Below are 23,116 nucleotides of genomic sequence, written 5' to 3' on the forward strand. Positions count from 1 at the left end.
ACAATGAAATAAAAACATTTTTAATGCTGCTAATTTGATGTCTTCTCACATTTTAACATATTCTAATGCTAGTTACTCACTTACTATTTACTTACTATTACTCACTTCATGGAGATAATATGCAAAAAACAAACTTTTTTTGTCTAACAAATAACAACTGATTTACACTCAAACATGTTCGTGCAGATCAGGTTTATCAAGAACAGCACAGTTACAGTAATGGTATGAATGTCAGTGTATGGGATGATGCATAAGTGTCCACTGTGTTGGCTGATATGGAACTAAAACAACAAAACCCATGAATATAAAAGAGAACAGCTGGAGAAGAACTGTCCACTGTAGTGACCTATGCATGAAAGGGTTAATCCCTTGTTTTATGTTTGGTGTACGGCACTTTGGCCAGCTGTAAAGTTCTTAAAGTGCATTATAAATAAAGTTGGTATGGTATGATTTTTTTTTTTTTTTAAACCTGCGACTTATATTATACTTATACACCGTCATCTTCTACAACATTAATTCACCAGTAAAACCCATGGAGTTGGATCAATGACAGTGGATGGAAATGCCTGTTTTTATTGTTCAGTTTTTGATATTTTGCTGAAAAAGTAACTTTTTTTCTTTAGTTTTCTCTGTTTCTGATATAATAACCCTCAACTTTAATCTGAACTTTAATAAACATCTGCGGCCCAATCCAAATTCACCCCTTGGCCCTTACACTTGACATGGAGTTGAAAGGGTTAGGGCAGTGTTTTTTCAACCTTGGGGTCGGGACCGTGCATGCAATTCAAATGGGGTCGCCTGAAATTCCTAGTAATTGATAAAAAAATTTAAAAAATCCAACTTACTAATAAAAAATATATGGTGAGTTGAGAGAGACAATCACAATACATAAAAGACAAACTGCAGCACTGTGGTTCTGTTTATCTGTCAAATGTTCACTGTGGTCAGTTTCAGATGCTGCAGCTCTTTCATAATTCATAGTTTGAGTTCTTGTTTGTTCAGTATTAATTGTCAGCCTTGTAAATCCAAGCTGGACTGACTGTACATATCCTGAGCAAGGAAAATCAAATTCTCCCTTTGTGCAGTAATCTACACCTGGCTTTTCTGCCTCCGTCCATAATAATATACATTATATAGACTAAATGTCCTCTGAAAATAATGTTTATTTGCAACATAGTATAGCAAACTATTACATGAGCAAAAACAAATTAATTTTAGCAAAAAAATGTTATATATCCTCTCTCGCAGTGATCTGGAGAGACCGATCCATGCTTTTATCAGTTCATGTCTGGACTACTGTAATGCACTTTATTATAGTCTCACTCAGTCCTCACTCCATCGCTTACAACTTGTACAAAATGCAGCTGCCCGTTTCTTGACCAACTCCTCCAGATTCGACCACATCAGCCCCATCCTTTTTTCTCTCTACTAGCTCCCAGTCTTCCATCGTATTGATTGTAAAATTTTAATGTTTGTTTTTAAAGCTTTAAATAGGTCAAGGTTACTTTATTTGTACCCGTAGGTAGATTTGTTTTGCAGTCTAGGTGATTGCTTTGGTATTACAACAATACATACGTTGAACATGTAAGACAGGTACTTGATCACGCTTACAGACAGGACAAAAAGTGCTGAGTGTTCCACCATTCATCAGTATAGTAGCGTGGATAAGTAAAAGAATAAAATAAATAAATAAGATCAAATAAATAAAAACACACATAGTCTGACTCCTTCCTCTTTATCTGAGATTTTAACACTTCACCGCCCCAGCAGAGCCCTCCGATCATCCTCTCAGATGGTTTTGAATGTCCCCAGGTCCCGATATAAACAATGGGGTGGTCGTTCATTTCCTGCTGCTGCACCAAAACTATGAAACTCGTTGCCTCCTGACTCGCAAGTCCTCACTGACCTGCCCCTGTTCAAGTCCAGGTTAAAGACTCACCTGTTTAGACTGGCTTTTAACCCTTAGCACTGAGACACTATTAGGTTTGAATCTGGGGTCTCTTTTATCACTGTGAGTTGTGTCCTATTGTTTTACGCATATTTATGGTACTTGGTTAACCTGTTTTTTATATTATTATTATTATTATTATTATTATTATTATATTGTAATATTATTATTATTATTATTATTATTATTATTATTATTATTATTATTATTATTTATAGGCGCCTGTTGATCCATTAATCTTATCAATACATGTAAATAATTGGTGTAAAATGCAGTTCTTCATCTTTTCATGGTCATTAGATATGACCCATTTGGACGTTCAGAGGCTCCATAGTTACCATGGAAACACCGTCATCTTCTACAACATTGATTCACCAGTAAAACCCATGGAGTTGGATCAATGACAGTGGATGGACACACTTGTTTTTATGTTCAGTTAATGATATTGTTGTTGGAAAAAGCCACTTTTTCATCAGTTTTCTTTGTTTCTGATAAAATAACTTGTGTAACCTGAGCTTTTATAAAAACCTACATGATCAGTGAATTAAATACAGGAAAATACATGATTTACACTGAAAAAACGCAAAGGCACTGGGTCTTTATATGGGTTAATAGTAGGGCTGCACAATACTGGAAAAAACGGACATTGCAATTGTTGTTGTTGTTGTTGTGTTTTGTTTTGTTTTTTGTTTGTTTTTTTTTTAACCCTGCGATATATATTGTGATATGAAATAGCTGTGTGGTGCCGATGTAAATAGTCAAATAAATGAGTTGTGTTTCTTCTCGTTGTGGCAACAATTGCAAGGCATTATTGTCACAGAACATGTTTCAGTTTCATCCTTCTTGTAGCTGAAATAATTCCAGATCAAGGTTATAATAGTTTTGGATTTTTCATTATAGTTCAGTTTTATTTATTTTGACTTTTTTTTTCTCTAATTCAGTTAGTTTTAATTCGTTTCTAGAGCAGGTTTGCTAGTTTTTATTAGTTTTCATTTTTTTCTAAATGCTTAGTTTTAGTTTAGTTTTAGTTTTGTTGTATCTTTTCTCTTCTTCTCTGTCGTGTTCAAATAAATCCCAGTCAGGACTCTGCTGCTTTCTCCCAACTTTAGTCTCCATGTTTCCAGGTAGAATGGGGACCAGAAGACGACTGGAAACCACAAGTGACGGACCGTCAAGTGTCGTATGATGCTGCTAGCTACAATTGCTTGAGCAAAATAAATCTCTTTCATATCAATCTGACATTGAAAAAAACAAAAACCAAGGGAATTTTATCCATAATTTTCATACGTTTAGTTAGTTTTGTAAGCATGCAATACAGTTTCAGTTAGTTATTGGTTTTTTTTTTGGTTTTTTTTTTAATTATAGTTTTTATTTATTTCAGTTCACGAAAATGTTTTTTCAATTCTAGTTTTCGTCATTTTGCTAGTTTTCATTAACAATAATAACCTTGTTCCAGATAACTGATGTTGCTTTTCTTTTTGGCATCAAGTCTTTGTTTTTGGTGATTTTTCTCTTGTTCGTTGCAAATTTTTCAGTGTTGTTACCAGTGACTCACTCTAAACTGATTAAGAACGATTGTGATTGGGGTGGTCGCTGTGTGCAGTGTGTGTCAGGTACCCAGGTTGAAATTAGACGAAAACATGTTGAGTTCATTTCCCTCCTACATTGCAGGACCTGCGATGTAACTATTGCGCACACGTACATTGCAATGACGATGCTCAAACGATATATTGTGCTGCTCTAATTTTTTTTTCTTTTTATTTATATTTATTTATTTTATTTACGCATTTGGCAGATGCTTTTTTTCAAAGGGACTTACAGGGGAAAAAACAAAATAAATATATTATAAATAAATATAAATACATCATGCAGCTCTAATTACAACCCCTTTCCCTTAACCATGAACTATTACGGATTTTTTTTTTTTTTTTCATTTGCTTTGACACAATTCTTAAGCCATAATTAAACCTTTTAGAATAATTCATCTAAACAAATTCCTGCTGCGGATCAAAACAGTTTATGTTGCTTCTCTGCTGAATAGTGACACTTTCCGAAACAGTTTGTGATTCATTTACCCCACAAGACTCCATTAAACTGTCAAAATCTACACTGGAAATGACAGAGTGCTGCTTTTACGATTTAGAAAATATTAGGTAACAGGGTTGCAGCCACTTTAACTACAAAACACAAGCATCACATCTAGATTTAAAGGTAAAATGGTATAAATTGTGTAACGAACGTCACCGATCCTACAGAATCCAGATGTTCACGAATGATAAACCATACATTTATATTCTGTGGATTGATACAGCTAAATACTCGGTATGAAGAGCCTTGGTTTGTTGAGTCGTCGCCATGGCGCTGGCTGTATTTATGGATGTAAATGTGTGCGTATCCCTCTATCAGATACCTCCAGGATTCCACTGCCATTGTCCTAACTCCCCTGTCCATCTCCCAGCTGTAAACAATCCTGTCAGCTGCCAGGACGGCTTTAAATAACCATCAGCACACAGAAGTACCGGGGAGCGGCGTTTCCACTGGGACCATCGGGGGGTTTCCACACAGACTGTACAGTGTGGGCAGAGATTACACTGATCCTCCAACAAACACCGACTGACTGTAATCTGTGGCTGTCGCTGATCATTTTAGTCATGTCTACATGTTGAGTTGGAGAACATAAACCAGGGTGAGGGAGCATTTTCTGCACATCTGAAGACTAGAGTGAAATATACACATGCAAAGGGTAAGAGTTACTACATATTGAAGGTCAAAACAATGTGAAGTTGCAATCCAACAATACAAAAATGTATGGAAATAGATGTAGCCAGTTTATTTCAATAATTACCAACAACATATGAGGAGCTGTGAAAATAACAGGATGTTGCGTGTTGTACTAAAAACTCATGTAGCTTTTATTTCTAAGGTGATAAACACAATACAGGTTTAATTTAACATGTTTCTACTAAAAACTATAGGACAGCAGAGACTAATACTGTGTTTCCACTAGGGCTGCACGATATTGGAAAAAAATGACATTGCGATTTTTTTTCTGATTAATTTTTTTTTTTCTGTCTAAAGATGACTTAGCTTTAGATTTTTCATCTAATGATAAGTTATAAAATAAACATCTAAAGGTTTCTCATTGTAAAGTAAAATGACTAAATGCGACTCGTTCGATAAAACATCTAAATGCAACTCATTCGATTAAACGTCTAAATGCGACTCATTCAATAAAACGTCTACATGCGACTCATTCAGTAAAACATCTAAATGCGACTCATTCGGTAAAACCTCTAAATGCGACTCATTTGATAAAACATCTAACTGCGTCTCATTCGATAAAACGTCTAAATGCGACTCACTCGATAAAACGTCTAAATGTGACTCACTCGATAAAACGTCTAAATGCGACTCACTCGATAAAACGTCTAAATGTGACTCACTCGATAAAACATCTAAATGTGACTCAATAAAACGTCTCAATGTGACTCATTTGATAAAACATCTAAATGCGATTTGCTCGATAAAACGTCTAAATGCGACTCATTCAATAAAACGTCTAAATGCGACTCATTTGATAAAACGTCTAAATGCGATTCACTCGATAAAACGTCTAAATGCGACTCACTCGATTAAATGTCTAAATGTGACTCATTTAATAAAACATCTAAATGCGACTCATTCGATAAAATGTCTAAATTCGACTCATTTGATAAAATGTCTAAATGCGACTCATTCGATATAACGTCCAAATGCGACTCATTTGATAAAACATCTAAATGCGACTCATTCGATAAAATGTCTAAATTCGACTCATTTGATAAAATGTCTAAATGCGACTCATTCGATATAACGTCCAAATGCGACTCATTTGATAAAACATCTAAATGCGACTCATTCGGTAAAACATCTAAATGCGACTCATTCGGTAAAATGTCTAAATTCGACTCATTTGATAAAATGTCTAAATGCGACTCATTCGATATAACGTCCAAATGCGACTCATTTGATAAAACATCTAAATGCGACTCATTCGGTAAAACATCTAAATGCGACTCATTCGGTAAAATGTCTAAATGCGACTCATTTGGTAAAACGTCTAAATGCGACACATTTGGTAAAACATCTAAACGCGACTCATTTGGTAAAATGTCGAAATGCGACTCATTCTGTAAAACGTCTAAATGTGACTCACTCAATAAAACCTCTAAATGCGACTGGTCATTAAGTAGAACGTCTGGTCTTCTTCCTGGGCTTCTGTGTGATCCACGATGGATGGTACAAAAACACATTCTTGTTCATGTATTTGTTGACTGAACTCAGATATAAATTCCATATGTTTCCTCTTTGTTTAAATAGGATTGTGAACCACAGGTCATGGTCAGATGTTGGTTATTGCAGCTGTGTTTGTTACCAGTAGCAGCTGGTGAAATAATTTTTTGGTGGATGCAATATCCAAGTCAGTTTTCAGCTTCTCTATAACCACATATCACCGCTAGGATACACCAAAGTACATGCACCACTATTTTAAAATATGAACTTAAATTAAAATAAAAATGCACAGTGTTCTCAGTCGTGTATTTTTTGTATACAGTCGCAGAAAAAATTATTAGACCACCCCTTGTTTTCTTCAGTTTCTTGTTCATTTAAATGCCTGGTCCAACTAAAGGTACATGTGTTTGGACAAATAAATAAACAAACAAACAAACAAACAAACAAAACAACAAACAAACAAAAATAGCTCAATCAGTTGCAAAGTCAGAAAGTCAGGGTGTAAGAAAATATCGGTTCTGCAATATATTGTGATATTTCATTTCACAATAGAGTATCGATATTAAAAAGTACTGTATCGATATTTTTAGGTATTTATTCAAATGCAGATATTGTGGAGGTTCATTTTTTTTTTTTTTTTTTTTTTTGTTTTGTTTATATTTAATTTATTATTAACACTCTTTTATTAAATAATGTTAGTTCCTTTGTTGGGATTGCACAAAAATGTTATGGTGTTAGTTCTGAACTAATAGAATATGAACATTTGAACAGGATCTTAAACTGTAAAATCTTTAAAACATAATTTAAGTTTTAACACAGGAACATTTGTGATATAACATTAGATCCTGTTCTGATCAAATAAACATGTATTTAGTATTTGTGCAGATTTCTGGTGTAATTCAATTCTTCAAGTATATCATGATTTAAAGAAAAAAAAAGAAACAAACAAAAAATTGCCTTTTTAACAGTATCATGATATATCGTGTCGTGATCCTAGTATTGTGAATCGTTTTGTATCGCCAGATTCTTGCCAATACACACCCCTAGTAAAATCATTCTTAAGTAAAGCTGTGAAAAGTCCAACTCAGAGCTGATATAAACCTGTAAATCTAAATGCATCTGTGGCGGCAGAGGGGGAATTGTCACCCATCACTGCTTTGATCTGAACTCATTACATCTGGTCTGGGTGTGAACATCCGTTGTGGGTCAGGACCTGGGCTCTAAAGCCTGTCAGAGCAGCTGTGTGAGGTGACGGGTGACTGATGCATGAAATGTGTCTGGAGCTGAGACGCTCCCATCTTCGACTGTTTCTCCTCAGGATTTTGGATCACTAAAAGAATATTTTCAAACTGTAAGTATCCACCTCTCTCTGATGAATTGCTTTGTGGTTTCAAGCCCAGCAGGAGCGCCGCGGTGCATCTGAAATATTTATCCAAGACTGTCTGGTACCGCCGACCAATTAATCATCATGGTTAAAACTGTGGAAAATGAAACTCAATTTGGACATGAACTGGATTTATCTGAGTGTATTTATGGTGGAATTCTTCACATACAGGCTTTGGTCTGGAGCTTCCAAACACTGGAGGGTCAGGATATATTATTGTATATTATTATGTAGAAAATCAAGGTCAGTGAAGTTACCATATTTGGTTTCTTACCCATAAGTTGTAAACATTCCATTTTAAATACACTTTCAAACATTCAATTTTAAATGTATTATGTTTATTTTGTCATTTTACTTGGTATTTTTAATTAGTGATGTCGGATAATATTGGCATAAAAATGTAATATCGGTGAATACAGTTATCGTTTTTTTTTGCCTATTATTAAAACTGATAAAATTATGCCTTGATTTCGCCGGCATTTACCGACACGTAAATGAAGCATTGTTTGTAGCTGAAAGAAATGCACAGTTTTCAAAATTGTACAGTAGAGTTGCCACACTGTACTAGACTCATGGAGGGAGAGAAAATGAATAAATATGGCATTTTTTCCACAACTTAAGTTGAAGTATGTATTCTTTGCACAGACAGTGTTTACATTTTGAAAGCCTTGTTGCATTTGAGAATGCATCCAATGGGGCATCACAATAAAATTAGGCATGATGTGTTAATTCCATGACAGGAGCTATATGATGTTACCTAAAATTAGTTTAATATCCAACATATATTCGCAGTGGTATCGGTAGATATTGAAATCAGAAATTAAGCGTTGGACAATATCGGCATATCGGTTTTTGGCAAAAAAACCAATATCGGACATCCTTAATTTTTATTTCACTGTTTTTAATTGTACAGCTGTTTTTATGTCTTTTAATCTATTCTTGTATTTTATTCTTTTGTTTTTTCCCCTGTAAGTCGCTTTGGAAAAAAAGCGTCTGCCAAATGCATAAATAAAATAAGTAAATATAAATTTAAAAGTTTTTTTAAAAATTAGAGGTGCACAATATATCGTTTGAGCATTGTTATCGCAATATACATGTGCGCAATAGTCACATCGCAGGTCCTGCAATGCATCTCCACTGAAATCTCCTTCCATTATGTCAGTAGTTGCTTTTCCGTCTGCACAAAACTTCACCGATATTTACTAAATGTCGAAAAAACGGAAGTGCATAATGTTTGTTTTTCCATTAAATCACAAATGCGATGATTTGTTTATTTATCGTGAGATGACATGAAAAGTCATTCCATAAACATGGTGACAAACGTAAATATGGTGTTGATTTATGGATATATTCATTATTATTATATATATTACCCCTCTATCTCGTACTAAATGGTGTGTCCACACATACCGCAACATGCTTCTTCTTCTTCTTCACTTGTTGTAACATACGCCAACATCCGGTTTTTTAATTCACCTGACTCTAGTTGTGAAAAAAAAGGTCTTTTTATTGCAGTTTTGCGTGATATACCATTTGCACTACGTCCCAAAAACCACCTCTTGCCAGCGCAAAAACTTTTTATCGAAAAATGAGACTTTTGGTGAAATTGTCGTTTTTCCATTTGGTAAATTTTTATGCGCAAGTTATATTGATAGATATATTGAGATATATTAAAATATATTAAATTTGAGGGTCAGTGGAAAAGCGACTAGTGATGCAAAGTCAGAAATGCTTATTTCTTCTAAACTGTCCCTCTTCAGATCTATTTTATTTTACTGAATTTCTCTGTTGAATTCCTGTAGCTCTACTCCATAAATGTCATTGTCTGTTCTGTATCCAATGGTTCAACAAATCAATCATTAAGGAATATGACATGCTTTTTTCATGAGGTATATAAACAATATTTAGCTTTTATTCTTATATAGAACCTATTGAAAGAGAAATTCAGATTCTCAGGAAAATCGCCGCTTATCAATTAATCAATCGACAAGGTCAACTAACAAATGATTAATGGATTAATCAATAATTTGCATCCCTACCCTGTATTAAACAGTTTAGATCAGTGAACAGTTTTGGTTACCAGTGGCTGTTTGGGTCTTTATTAGGAGTGTGTATTGGCAAGAATCTGGTGATACGATACTAATCACAATATGATATATCATGATACTGTTAAAAAGGCAATTTTTTGTTTTTCTTTTTTAAAAAATGATTATTTCCTGGAAGAAGTGAATTACACCAGAAATATGCACAAATACTAAACGCATTTTTATTTGATCACAACAGGATCTAATTCTGTATCACAAAATGTTCCTGTGTTCAAACTGAAATTCTGTTTTACAGATATTACAGTTTAAGATCCTGTTCAAATGTCCTTTTACGATGCTTCAAATAACCATAATTTAATAAAACAGTGTTAAATAATAATAAAGAAAGAAAGAAAACCCAAAAACAAAAAAGAACCTCCACCATATCTGCATTTGAACAGATACCTAAAAATATCGATACAGTACTTTTTAATATCAATACAGTATTGTGAAATGAAATATCGCAATATATTGCAGAACCGATATTTTCTAACACCCCTAGTCTTTATGGGTTAAATCTGTCCAAATTTGCATTCTGACTGTTCTCTGACCTGACTCGTGGATTGAAAGCCACTGAAAAGCCTCCACTACAGTTACACAACCTTCTCATCACTACTTGTCACTTCTGAAAAGACATAAAAAGGACATGGGGAGTGCACAAGGCAGGTTATTATGAGGTGCTGTGTCTCTGATTCCACTTGTCCTGGTCTCTTTACCCTCTTTACGCTCCTGGTTTCTCTTTCCTTTGTGTTCGGCCCGTCTCCACCTGCTTCTCCATTCTCTCGGCCGCTGCCTGGAGACTGAACCTCTCCATCAGTGGCGTTCTGACTGCTTTGTGACCGACACTCCAGCTACCTTTTGTTTCATCCTCCACTGTCTCGGCTCATTAACCGTCTCCGACAGCAGCTGATGCTCTTCTCTCCTACTCCTTCCCACTCGTTCTATCTTTTCCACTCCTCCTCCTCCTCATCTCCAGGGCTGTTCAGACTTCTTAAGGTTTAATTTTTTTATTGTGTATCGCTCCTCCTCAATCAAACTCTTTTCATTTCAGTTTGCTCGTCTCTGCAGATAATTTAACACACTTATTCTCTCTCGCTGTAAGTTTTAATTCCAGTCCAATATCATGTAGTCCAGCACTTGAAGATGAGTTTTCTTCCAAAACTTCCTGCACTTTTTCTAAAACTACATCACCTGCTGTGACTGACAGGCCGTAGCTTTGACTTCATGCAAATTCTCTATCCTGTTGCTACCGATTTTTCACTACAGTCACATTTTTTTTCCCATTGCTGATTTCTTTATAGTTCTGACAGCTTCTGAAGGCATTTCTCTGGCTTCCTCATTTCAAGCCTGAATTCAACGAAAACCCCCACTGTGTAATGTTTGCTTCCTCCAGAGCCAAGAGGATTAAAAAAAATACTCCACAGATACATGAACACATTTGGATGAACTGCTCCTCTAAGACAACACTTAAAATGGTCACTGTGTCTAGGGCTGCAGCTATTGATTATTTTTGAAGTCGAGTACTCCACCGAATATTTCAGCGATTAATCAGATTTCATCATCGAGAGCGGTCATCATTCGACTCATTATAGACTACAACAAATGCATAGCCTACGTTCTAACCAGTACTGCTGTGTTTCTCGGTTAGCAATCATGTTAAAGGGCTCATATTTCTGTAAACCCACTTTTATTAGTCTTTGGTTCATTTATTTGTGTATTTGGAGCCTAATAGCACTGGTCTACAATTTTTTAGAAACGATTTGCTTCAGACATTAAATGTGCTAAATGTTACGTATTTTAATAAGATTAAATGGAAAATAAATGACAATCATATACCTTGAAAACATCAGCAAACCGGCACTTTTAAGTATTATTACACATATATAATGGTTTATGTACATTTATATAATAGTTTTATAAATCTTCCACTAAATAGAACCTGTAAAGTGAATGTATTCTAATGTGCAGACAGTGTTTTGAAGTAGATCTTGTAGCTCTGAGACAAATATTCCTTTTGAGTCAAACCCATTCTCTCGTTAATTCTTGAATTTCACATTTTGACCCAAGGCTGTATCTTGGAAAGTTCAGCCAACCAGCATTTTTGACTTGATTTTTCTTGGTTTTCTTTTTCGTGGTAAAATTTCATTACTTTTATTCTGGAAGCATTTTCCTTGTAGACCAGTGTAGTTCATACAGTTTGGGATCGCACAAAAATAATGTTCTGATATTAGTTCTGAACTAATAGAATATGAACATTTGAGGAGGATCTTAAACTGTAATGTCTGTAAAACAGAATTTCAGTTTGAACACAGGAACATTTTGTGATATAGCATTAGATCCTGTTGGGATCAAATAAAAATCTGTTGAGTATTTGTGCAGGTTTCTGGTGTAATTCACTTCTTCCAGTAAATAATCATTTTTAAAAAAGAAACAAACGAAAAACTGCCTTTTTAACAGTATCATGATGTATTGTGATATATCGTATCGTGATCCTAGTATTGTGATTTGTATTGTGTCGCCAGATTTTTTCCAATACACAGCCCTACCGATAAGGCGGGGGGTAAACATGACAAATTCATGGGGTCCAGTCTTTGTGGGGGGGGCCACAGAGCAGCGCAGGGGCCCCAGTGGATATAGAAGTTGTTAAAATTTCGTGTAAGATCAGCTGTGGAAGAGAGGTGTAGAAGTCAGGAGCCAAATGGGGAAAGGATGTTCAGTTTCGGTTTTGTTTTCATGCTAGCATAAGTGATGTTATTCATGGACCACACCCCCACGTACATAAAACAAAATATCACTCCTGTAAATTGGCTAATGTTCAGCTTCTGTTAAGTGGAGGACGGGCATTTACCTTGTGCTGACTTTGGCTGTGTTCTTGCACAAGATTCTTTTTGGACATCTTTTGCCTTTTGCAGACGGTCTCCTCACTCGCTTCCAACTTTTTAAATCTGAATTGCATGCGTCGCTGTTTACAGTCCGTGTAGAACATGATCCCCAAGCGGAACACAAGTGACTACTTAAACAAAATTAATAATTAAACGAATACTCGAAGCAAAAAAAATATTCGAGGATTTTTTGTACTCAAATTACTCGAGTACTTGTTGCAGCTCTGTGTAAAAGTAATAGAATATAGACTCATTAAGCCTTTTGCATCTGCAGTTCAATTCTAAGTTTGGATGTACATTTTTTTTTATTTTACCAGGTTGGTCCCATCGACTCTCCAGTAAAACCCATGTAGATGGAACATAAAAACAAGTGTCTCCAACCACTATTTGTCCAGTTTGACAGTTAATGATATGCATTTGGTGGCTCAGACATCTGTTTCGGATGCTTCCTGAACGTCTCCCTGGGGAGGTGTTCCAGGCATGTCCCACCGGGAGGAGACCTCAGGGAAGACCTAGGACATGCTGGAGAGACTATTGCCGCGTTTCCACTACGTGGTACCGGCTTGACTCGACTCGATTTTTTGCATTTCCATTACGAAAAAGGACCTAGAATCTGGTACCCGGTACTATTTTTTTTTTGGTATCACCTCTGCCGAGTTTCCAAGACTGGGGACCAGACACTAAAACGTGACGTGTAAACACTACAGACCACTGATTGGTCAGAGGGTTGTCTCTCTGACCTGCCATTTTACAAAAAACAGATGCGGAAGTTGGCAGTAAATGTAGCGGTAGGTTAATCCACATGATGACAGCCCGCAAAACTACACCATTCAGTCAGGAGATTCAGTCTTTGGTGGCTGACGTAAAATTCAGCATGAGCTTGACAAGACAATACATAACGAGTGCGTTTATCAGCGACTCTCTGAGCAGACAACACAGAAGTAACGTGCCGCATCGCTATGACGTCCAGGTACTGTAAAATCTGTAGTATCCTACAATGGAAACGGTCTCCAGGAATAGAATCTGGTATCTGAGTCGAGTCGAATCGGTTCCACGTAATGGAAACGCAGCATATGTCTCTAGGCTGGCCTGGGAACGCCTTTAGATCCCCCCAGAGAAGCTAGAGGAGGAGTCTGGGGAGGAGAGGGAAGTCTGGGCATCCCTGCTTAGACTGTTGCCTCCATGACCCGGCCCCAGATGAGAGGAACTCAAATCTCACCTCTTTAGATCATCATACAAAAACTGACTGCCTATTCCACCCTCATCCACCTTCTCTCCTGTGGTTTTTTTTTTCTGTATCTGTCTCTACCCTTTTGCCTGAGTATTTGTTCTTCGTTTGCCCTTTTGTATTAACTCCGTATCTGTTTTTACCTCGTTTGTTGTGTATTCATCCCTTGGCTGCTTATTGTAAAGCGTCTTTGAGTACTTAGAAAAGCGTGATATAAAACCGATTTTATATTATTATTATTATTATTATTATTATTATTATTATTATTATTATTTATTATTAAGAAATTGGATGGATGGAATCTGTTAAGTTGGTTAGACAAGGGTTTTCAAATTAAGATCTGAGAAACTTTTAACTTGAATTTTTGTGTTATCACAAGTCAAGTCTTCAGTTGTTGTTCTAACACAGAATAATGTTTGCACAGCAATTCTGTTTCAGTGTGTGAACAAATCTCAAAACCCCGTCCTTGCATTTCCATGTCTACAACCCACATGTATTGCATTATAAAATGATGACATCATAGCCCCTCCTCTCCCTTAACCCACATGTACATTCATATTCACCACCATCATCCTCTTCCTGTGTTTGTTTACATCGCACATGCTACATGTCTTCTTCTCTGTTGTCATTTGCAGGCCTGGTTTATCTATGACAGTGTTTCCAATGGTTTTATGTGGACAAGCACAGTTCTTGAGACGACGGCGCGTCTATGGGAAGTTTTCTTAATATAAAGAAAGAAATGTTCATCTCCATGTGGACGAGGCTTTGGTTAATGTAAAGAGGTCCTGGGTTCTTTAAAGTCCATGATACCAGCATAAGGGAAACGGACAAAGCAAACACTGACTCTAGAAAAGACCGGCCACCACGGGGGCGGTGAGGCAAGGGCACAAGAACATGAAATTAAATAATTTTACATCCTGGGTTTGAAGAAGTATCTCTGATTCTGAGCATGTCATTGAAAACAAATACGCACCACCACAATCGATGGACCAGATAACATTGGATGCAGTATAAACACTTGGTTAATCTGTCATGGAGTTTTACAGCAAATGACAAGTTAAACAATACATTTATGCAGAGAATTTGTAATATTTTGAGTTTTTTGACTTTGTTTTTCTATTCTACACATTTGGCCTTTTTAATTCAGCTTTTAATTAAACTCTGCACACAGTCAGATCAGTTTATTCTGTAAATAGCTGAAATTACAGATGAGTTTGTGCTTTACTGTACTGTCTATGAGGACGTAACGGAGAAGTTCTTCAAAAATATATTGTCTGTTATTTCTAGTTACATGGTTTCAAGGAATACACCTTTTTTGTTGCAGATTTTGGCGGAACTAAAATACAGCATGACGTCTTTAAGTGTTTTGAGTTATAAAATGGTCCGGAACTTTGTATTTATTTATAATAGAGTTTTGGACACTGCAATTATGGGATTTATTGTAAATAAATGATAAATCTTTAAGTGTTTTGAGTTATAAAATGGTCTGGAACTTTGTATGTATTTATAATAGTGTTCTGGACACTGCAATTATGGGATTTCTTGTACGTAAATAAGGGTTTGGTAACTTGTGTGCATAACAATAGAGTCACTTAATCTTGTTGGCATTGTTTACGTCAATCTATAATTTCTAGGAGACTGGTGCAGCTGACAGATTTCAGCACATCTCGAATGCCTCTCAGAATCATTTTTCTTTTTCTTGGAAAGCTGTCGATGATGTGAAGGTGTCGGTGTTAGCGCGGTCGCAGCCTTTCTTAGCGACAGACCGATCTGTTCATTACATTGTCATCCAGCTGTGCTTATGCTGACTCTACACTCTCGACTCTTTCTTCCGTTTGAGTGTTGCTGTTATTCACAGCGTCACTGCTCGGCCTCCACAGTCACCACCCACGCCTCGACGGCAGCTGTCACCATGACGCCTGGTGGGGATGGAGGCCCGGCAGGAAAGGACGTGGAAGCTGTGAACCAAAGAGTCTAAAAAAACAAACAAAAAAACCAAAAACGCCTCAGTGTGTGTAATGTAATCCTCCTCTTGTCCTCAGAAATGCTCATGAATGTTTTGAATCTATTGTTTTAATTTTTTGTATTCCGTGAAGCCGGTGTGTACCTTTTGAATTGGCAATAGTACGAGTTTAGTGTGTGTTGTGAATGAAGTTTGCATTTGGCCTTTAAATAACAAACGCGTGTTGACATTTGTCAGTAATTTCACGCTCAGCAGTGGAGAAGACATAAATGTGAGTGACAGTCCGTAGTACATTCATTTTGTAACACTAATGATGTAGTTGTTGATGTTTTGATGGCGCTGACTCCTGACGTGCACAGTTTTTCCTGTTATTTATACAGACTGAGGAAGCACATTAAGGTCTATTTTCTTGCATCATAGTAGGCAACCGAGTCACACTTAACCACGTAACAATGGAAATGAACGTTAACACAACCAGCAAGCTCGGAAATGAGGAAGAAATCAACTGAACTCGATGAGATAGGCTTAATATTAATGATAACATTAACCCATAAAGACGGGTAAAATTAAACAAAATGCAGGTGGGTAGCGGGCAAGGAAGTGAAAAAATAAGAGGATTCACGGTGTAGGACTCTGGTACTGGCTCTGTGCTGGACTCTGGTACTGGCTCTGTACTGGACTCTGGTACTGACTCTGTGCTGGACTCTGGTACTGACTCTGTGCTGGACTCTGGTACTGGCTCTGTGCTGGACTCTGGTACTGGCCCTGTACAGGACTCTGGCACTGACCCTATACTGAACTCTGGTACTGACCCTGGTCACAGCCTGTGCTCCTTCTCTTTTCCACTGATTTTCCCTCTGAAGTGACGTATTTTATGTACTGTCACATCCGTTTAGTTTGAAAAAGTAACAAGCCTGTTCTGAGAATGTAATGCCGCATTTCCACTACATGGTACTGGCTCGACTCGACTCGACCTTTTTGCATTTCCATTACGAACAAGGACCTGGAATCTGGTATCCGGTACTAGTTTTTTGGTATCACCTCCGCCGAGGTTCCAAAACTGGGGACCAGATACTAAAGCGTGACATGTAAACACTGCAGACCACTGATTGGTCAGACAACTGTCTCTGTGACCCGCCGTTTTACAAAACACAGATGTGGAAGTTTATAGTAAATATAGCGGTAGGTTAATCCACATAACAGCCTGCAAAACTACACCATGGTCAGTCGAGGAGATTCAGTCTTTGGTGTCCGACGTAAAAATTCAGCATGAGCTTGACGAGACAACATGAAATGAGCGAGTTTATCAGCAACTCTCTGAGCAGATGACACAGAAGTAACGCGCGGCATCGCTAGGATGTCCAGGTACTATAAAGTCGGTAGTATCCTGTAATGGAAACGGTCTCCAGGAATCGTACTTGGTACCCGAGCCGAGCCAAGTTGAGCCGAGCCAGTCCCACGCAGTGGAAACCCGGCATAAGGAGTATAAAGTACAGATATTTATACAAAAATGTAGGGAGTAAAAGTAAAAGGTTGCCAGACAAATAAATACTCAAATAAAGTACAAATACCTAAACCATCTACTTAAGTACAGTGACTAAGTACTAATACTTTGTTAGTTCACCTCTGGTGACAGTACTAATTAAAAACAGCTGATGTTGTATACATGTTTATGTTATAATTGTCATCCCCAGACCTCACTTTCTGGTTCTTGTTTTGTAAAATTAAAATGTTTATGAATAAAAAGCGTCCAAAAAAAAGTGTCCTATTAAACATTTTATGTGTCAGAAAATGGCTGTGATTGGTTGGTTTGGTCAGGTGAGGCCTTACACCTCTGACAAAGCAAAGCAAGATTCATGAATCCTTTAAATGTTTTGCCATTTGTTGCACAATGAGTACCACCGCCCAGTCCTGCACAAATCCAAGAACCATTAGACTTTACCTGGCATGGTGACCCAGTTTGCTTGCGGCATGGGATGAGGAATCTGCAGAGGAACAGGAGGCGACAGAGTCTGTGGAGGACAGAACTGTGGAGGTTCTCTGGGCACCGAAGGAGGGGGAGGAAGAGGAGGAGGGGGGGGATTAGAGGGGTATCCTGTAGCGTGACAGCCGAGCGGCTCCATCTCCACCGTCCGAAGACACTGTTCCCTCAGCCGATCCTCGCGGCGGCGCTTGAGCCTGCGCTGCAAGAAGCTGCAGAAACAGCACAGCATGACGATGAGGGCCCAGACCAACCAGAAGCCGGCGAAACAGGCCAGGAAGGTGTAGGTGCCCTGTGACATCACCATGGCGGTGATGGGACAGGCGACAGATGGAGGCGAGGTCCAGATGTCCTCTCGATGCTGTGAATTTCGTCTGTCCGGTGTCAAAAAGCCAAAATTGGCCACATTTATCACTTCAGAAGGACGTAGTTATCCAGTTTATAATCCAAAGGTGAAAACTGAAGAAGCAGCTAAATCATTAGACTTAAATACTGATTCATTTAAGTCGGCGTAGGTGTCGAAATCCTTTTAAAAAATCATTCATTTAAATCCAGACATTCTTAAAAATAAGCTAATTTACATCAGTTTAGGTGTTGACAGCTTTATAAATGGATTAATTAGGCTCATTTCGCTTCAACGTTCTTAAAAATCGATTCATTTAAGTTTATTTTGGTGTCAACATCCTTAGAAATTGATTCCTTTAAGCCAGTTTAAGTGTTGGAGAAAAAAAAAAAAAAAACTAAAAATCAAATAATATCAGTGCAGACATCCTTCAAAACCCTAAAAAAACTTGACTCTGAAATAATTACTGTGCTTGGTGAGAGCTTTGATGGCTGGCGACATTTTCCTTCATTATTTCCTCCACTTTCTTTAAAATATTTCATAGGTATCCAAGCCCCATCATTGCTTGAAGGTGAAAGTCAAGATAATTTATAATATACAGTTGGTGTTAAGGCCTTAAAGTGGTCGAGTCTGTAGCTCGGCCACCATCATCACATGTCGGAGTATTCAAAAACATCCCGCAGTCACATTCTTGGTTGTTATCACAGATAAGCGGCAGCTCCCGTCCTGACATGCCTAATCACCTATATTAACATCCTAATTTAAATAAAACTCATTAAAATGTTTCCTACAAGAGGCTGCAGGAAAGACCTGATTGCCAGGAGTTAATGTTGAGGTTAATTGGCCGGAAAACGGCGGCAACAGCTCGTTAATTTCACAAAAAAAAAAAAAAAATGGTACAGTCCAAACGGCTGGGAGCTAAATCTGAGGATGTTGTGCTTTTTAAGGTGCGACAGCAAACACTGGATATAAAACAGTCCAAAATATGTGTCTGAGTGTGTGTGTACGTGAAAACATTAGCACCCTATGTGCAGTAGCAGTGAATAAAAAAATGAATAAATAAAATAAAATCAAAAGAAATCTTGTTATTGAAGACCAATTCAGACGGTTTTATAGAGTGAAAGGCAAATGATGCTAAATGGGTCCAATTACTGAGATTAAAAATCTGCTTTTCTGACTCCAGCTGTCCAAGTGTTTTAGAATCAGTGCCTCAGAAAGTTGAAACGCTCGCCATTTAGATGGAAATGTGTCTGACTTCAAAGATAAAAACATCCACAAACTGACAGATAAATACTGCTCTTATTCCAGAAGACGACCTCTGAACCCTGCCTGGAGTTTCAGCAGGAAATGACATTCATTTCAATCCTAAAAGGCTCCACTCGATAATCCAACGTCTCTGTTTTCCTAAAAGACCGATGGGGGTAAGTGGTCTGGGCGTGTTTTCATCTTTCTTTCTTTCAGAACCGAAACAACCCCGTCCTTCTGTAGAGCATCAATGTAAATGGACCGTGTCTTTTTCAGAAACAACCTTGAAGGCAAAAAGTGAAAAAAAGATGGAAACATGAAGAAATAAAGGCCAGTGGGTCAGACGAGGTGTGTTGTTGTCCATTCAGAGGCGTCAAAAACCCTGGAGGTGATGTATAAATGTGGACACGAAGCCGACAGCTGGTTCCATTCGTCTGTTTTTGTGGTCGATGCCGTTAAATTCTTCCTCCTCAGGACTCCTCGGCCTCACGCTGCTCTACAAAGACACCCGGAGAGGAGACGAGACATCATCAGCGATTATCGGAGGACAAATCCTGACAGTGTTTTTACATGAGGCGTCCTGTCACAGCCAGAACACAAAGCAGTGAAAACAGCTAAAGAGGCAGCGTGGTGATGAAGCTCAGCTGTTCACAACGGATTATGAAGCCGACCTCAGGGGGCGAGGATCGTTTTCACAAGAGAAAATAAACACACAGAACGAGACAAAGGTAGTGGAAAAACAAGAGGATGAAATGGACTTTATGGTAGAAGTTGCATTTCATGATGTATCCCATCAAAGTAAAGAATTAGAACAGGGGGGTCAAACTCATGTTAGTTCAGGGGCCAAATACAATCTAATATGATCTAAAGTGGGCCAGACCAGTAAAATAATATAAATAATAGGATGAGAACTGATAAAGAATGTCAACTCCAAAGTTTTCTCTATGTTTTTGGGTGAAAAAAAGCAAAATTCCTTAGTAGGGGTGTGAGAAAATATCAGTTCTGCAATATATCGTGATATTTCATTTCACAATACTGTATCGATATTAAAAAGCACTGTATTGATATTTTTAGATATTTTTTCAAATGCAGATGTTGTGGAGGTGCATTTTTGTTTGTTTTTCTTTTTTGTCTAGATTTTATTTATTATTATTTAACACTCTTTAATTATATGTTATTTCCTTAGTTGAGGTTGCACAAAAATAACGTTCTGATGTTAGTTCTGAACTAATAGAATATGAACATGTGAACAGGATCTTAAACTGTAATGTCTGTAAAACATAATTTAAGTTTTAACAGAAAAATTTTGTGATATAGCATTAGATCCTGTTCTGATCAAATAAAAATGTGTTTAGTATTTGTGCAAATTTCTGGTGTGATTGAATTCTTCAAGGAAATGATCACTTAAAAAAGAAACAAACAAAAAATGGCCTTTTTAGGAGTATCATAATATATCGCGATATATCGTATCGTGATCCTAGTATTGTGATTTGTATTGTGATTCGTATCACTAGATTCTTGCCAATACACAGCCCTATTCCTTAATGAAAATGTTTACATCTGACCCAGCGGTCCATGATTCCGTGATTGTGTGCATGTGTGTGGGGTCCGAGCAGAAGTGAAAGTGAAACTGACAGGCTTTACTGCGCCTCTAACTCTCTGGGCAGCACACACACACACACACACACACACACACACACACACACACAGGAGAAGCAAGCGACAGAATCTCTGCAGCAAAAAAGTTAATAAATCTGTTACATATTGGCCGATGTTGATTAATTGGTCATAAACTATAATCGGCCCGATTAATCTGCCACCCGATTAATCGGTCGGGCTCTAATACTGTCCACCAGCCCCCCTCCTACACTTTCTCTAAGATGTTGCCCTCGTAACATGAGCCACAAACATTTGCCATATTTGACTATTTTTTGCAACCCTGTGATTAATCTGATAAAAATTTTAATCGTTTGACAGCACTAGAAATGTTTCAACATTTTTTATTATGTGGAAAATCAAGGTCAGTGAAGTTATCATATTGCCCAGAAGTGGCAAAAGAAAAAAAAAACATGTATCCAACAAGTATATATGAAAAATACAAGAATAACACATGTAATGTAAAAGGAACATGTATCATCACACATGATCCCTTTGAACATCATTCCTTACATTAGTTCCATTACTTCATGGTACCGAACAAAGCAGGTCCACTCACTGTTCGTGCACAGGTGGACCTTACAGACCCTGCAGACCACATAATGTCTATTTTAGACCTGAGGTTGTTCAAAGGGATAATGTACACGTTGACAGGAGTCTGGATCAGCACTTCTGTTCTTCTAAGCCTCTACAAGTGATGTTCTAATGTTCTAAAATACATGTTCCTTTCACCATACATGTTTTTCTTTCATATTTTTTATAATTACTTTTTGGATTTTTACCTTCACCAAGTGTAACGGCGGAGCTTATGTTTTCGTTGGGGTTTGTCTGTTTATCTGTAGGCACGATAACTCAAAAAGTTATGGACGAATTTTCATTAAATTTTCAGGAAATGTTGATACTGGCACAAGGAACAAATGATTAAATTTTGGTGGTGATCGGGATGGTGGTGGTGGTGGTTGGGATTTTTTGTTTGTTTATCTGTCTGTTAGCAAGATAACTCGAAAAGTTATGGACGGATTTTGATGAAATTTTCAGGAAATGTTTATTCTGGCACAAGGAACAAATGATTAAATTTTGGTGGTGATGGGGGGGGGGACTGATCTGCCTTGGTGGAGGTCTGCGCTCTCCAAGTGCTTTTCCAGTTTTTTGTTTTTTTTTTACACTTACGGGTAAGGAACCAAATATGGTAACTTCACAAAAGTCTTGTTATGTCCTAAAATAACACACTAAGGTTGACATTTTGAATTTCAGAGTATTTCTAAGACCCTATAAAGGGTTAAAGTGATTATTTATGGTCAAAACATTAAAGATATTACTTATAAAATAAAGGCTATTCTGTTTTATTTTTTTCTATTCTGTTGTAAAACCAGGTACGTGTCATCCACCTACGTGTTCTCTAAAATAAACCAAACTCTGATTTTGGAAGGTGTTTTCATGTTTTAAAATAAACACATGTGCTGTAACACGGTGGCATTAACAGAAGGGTGGGTGCACCTCTTTTATCTCCCACCTCCCTCCATATCTTTTTATCTATCACATCTGGGAATCACACCCCTGCATCTGTTGTAATTTAGAATTGCTGCAGATGTGATTCATCAGCAGAGGGTCGCACGGTGCTGATTTGTCAATCTGTGAGCGTTGATACAGATCAAAGCTTCTGTTTACTCCCAACACTTCCTGCATGACGGTTCCATCATCAAAGTGGGGGGGTGGGGGGTGGATGGAAATATACGGCCTGCACACCCACTCATAACACACATATTGTACAATCTGTAAAAACACATATGAATGCAAAACCGCTTTGTGTATCCACTCACACAGCTTATTTTGTACATCTGATCGTCACTAAAAATGTTCATTATTTTTTATTTTATATTGTTTGCTTTTGTAGTTTCCCCTCTGTTATTATCTATACAGGGTGTCCCATAAGTCTCCATACATAGGAAAAATAAACGTTTCATGACATAAACCATTTTTATTTATATAATATGCTCTATATGACTGCCATTTTGTCGGGAACAAATTGATCCAAAACACTTCCTGTTTTTTGAACTTGACAATAAGTTTTGCCACAGTGTCGTGTGTGATACTCGTCCCATGTTTTCTGTTAAATGCGCTTGCAACCAT

General features: G+C 37.4%; 1 protein-coding gene across 1 annotated transcript in view; it reads right to left on the reverse strand.

Annotated features, from left to right (window-relative positions):
• Positions 1–19,822, reverse strand: part of prr7 (proline rich 7 (synaptic)) — a 33,658-nt gene extending 13,836 nt beyond the window's left edge. Inside the window, exon 1 of the mRNA XM_030154447.1 lies at positions 17,704–19,822. Within this exon, the coding sequence (XP_030010307.1) occupies positions 17,704–18,049 (346 nt within the window). The 5' untranslated portion in view covers positions 18,050–19,822. The remainder of the gene's footprint in view (positions 1–17,703) is intronic.
• Between the last annotated feature and the right edge of the window lie 3,294 nt (positions 19,823–23,116).

Source organism: Sphaeramia orbicularis, chromosome 14, assembly GCF_902148855.1.
Source record: "Sphaeramia orbicularis chromosome 14, fSphaOr1.1, whole genome shotgun sequence".
Taxonomy (NCBI): domain Eukaryota; kingdom Metazoa; phylum Chordata; class Actinopteri; order Kurtiformes; family Apogonidae; genus Sphaeramia; species Sphaeramia orbicularis.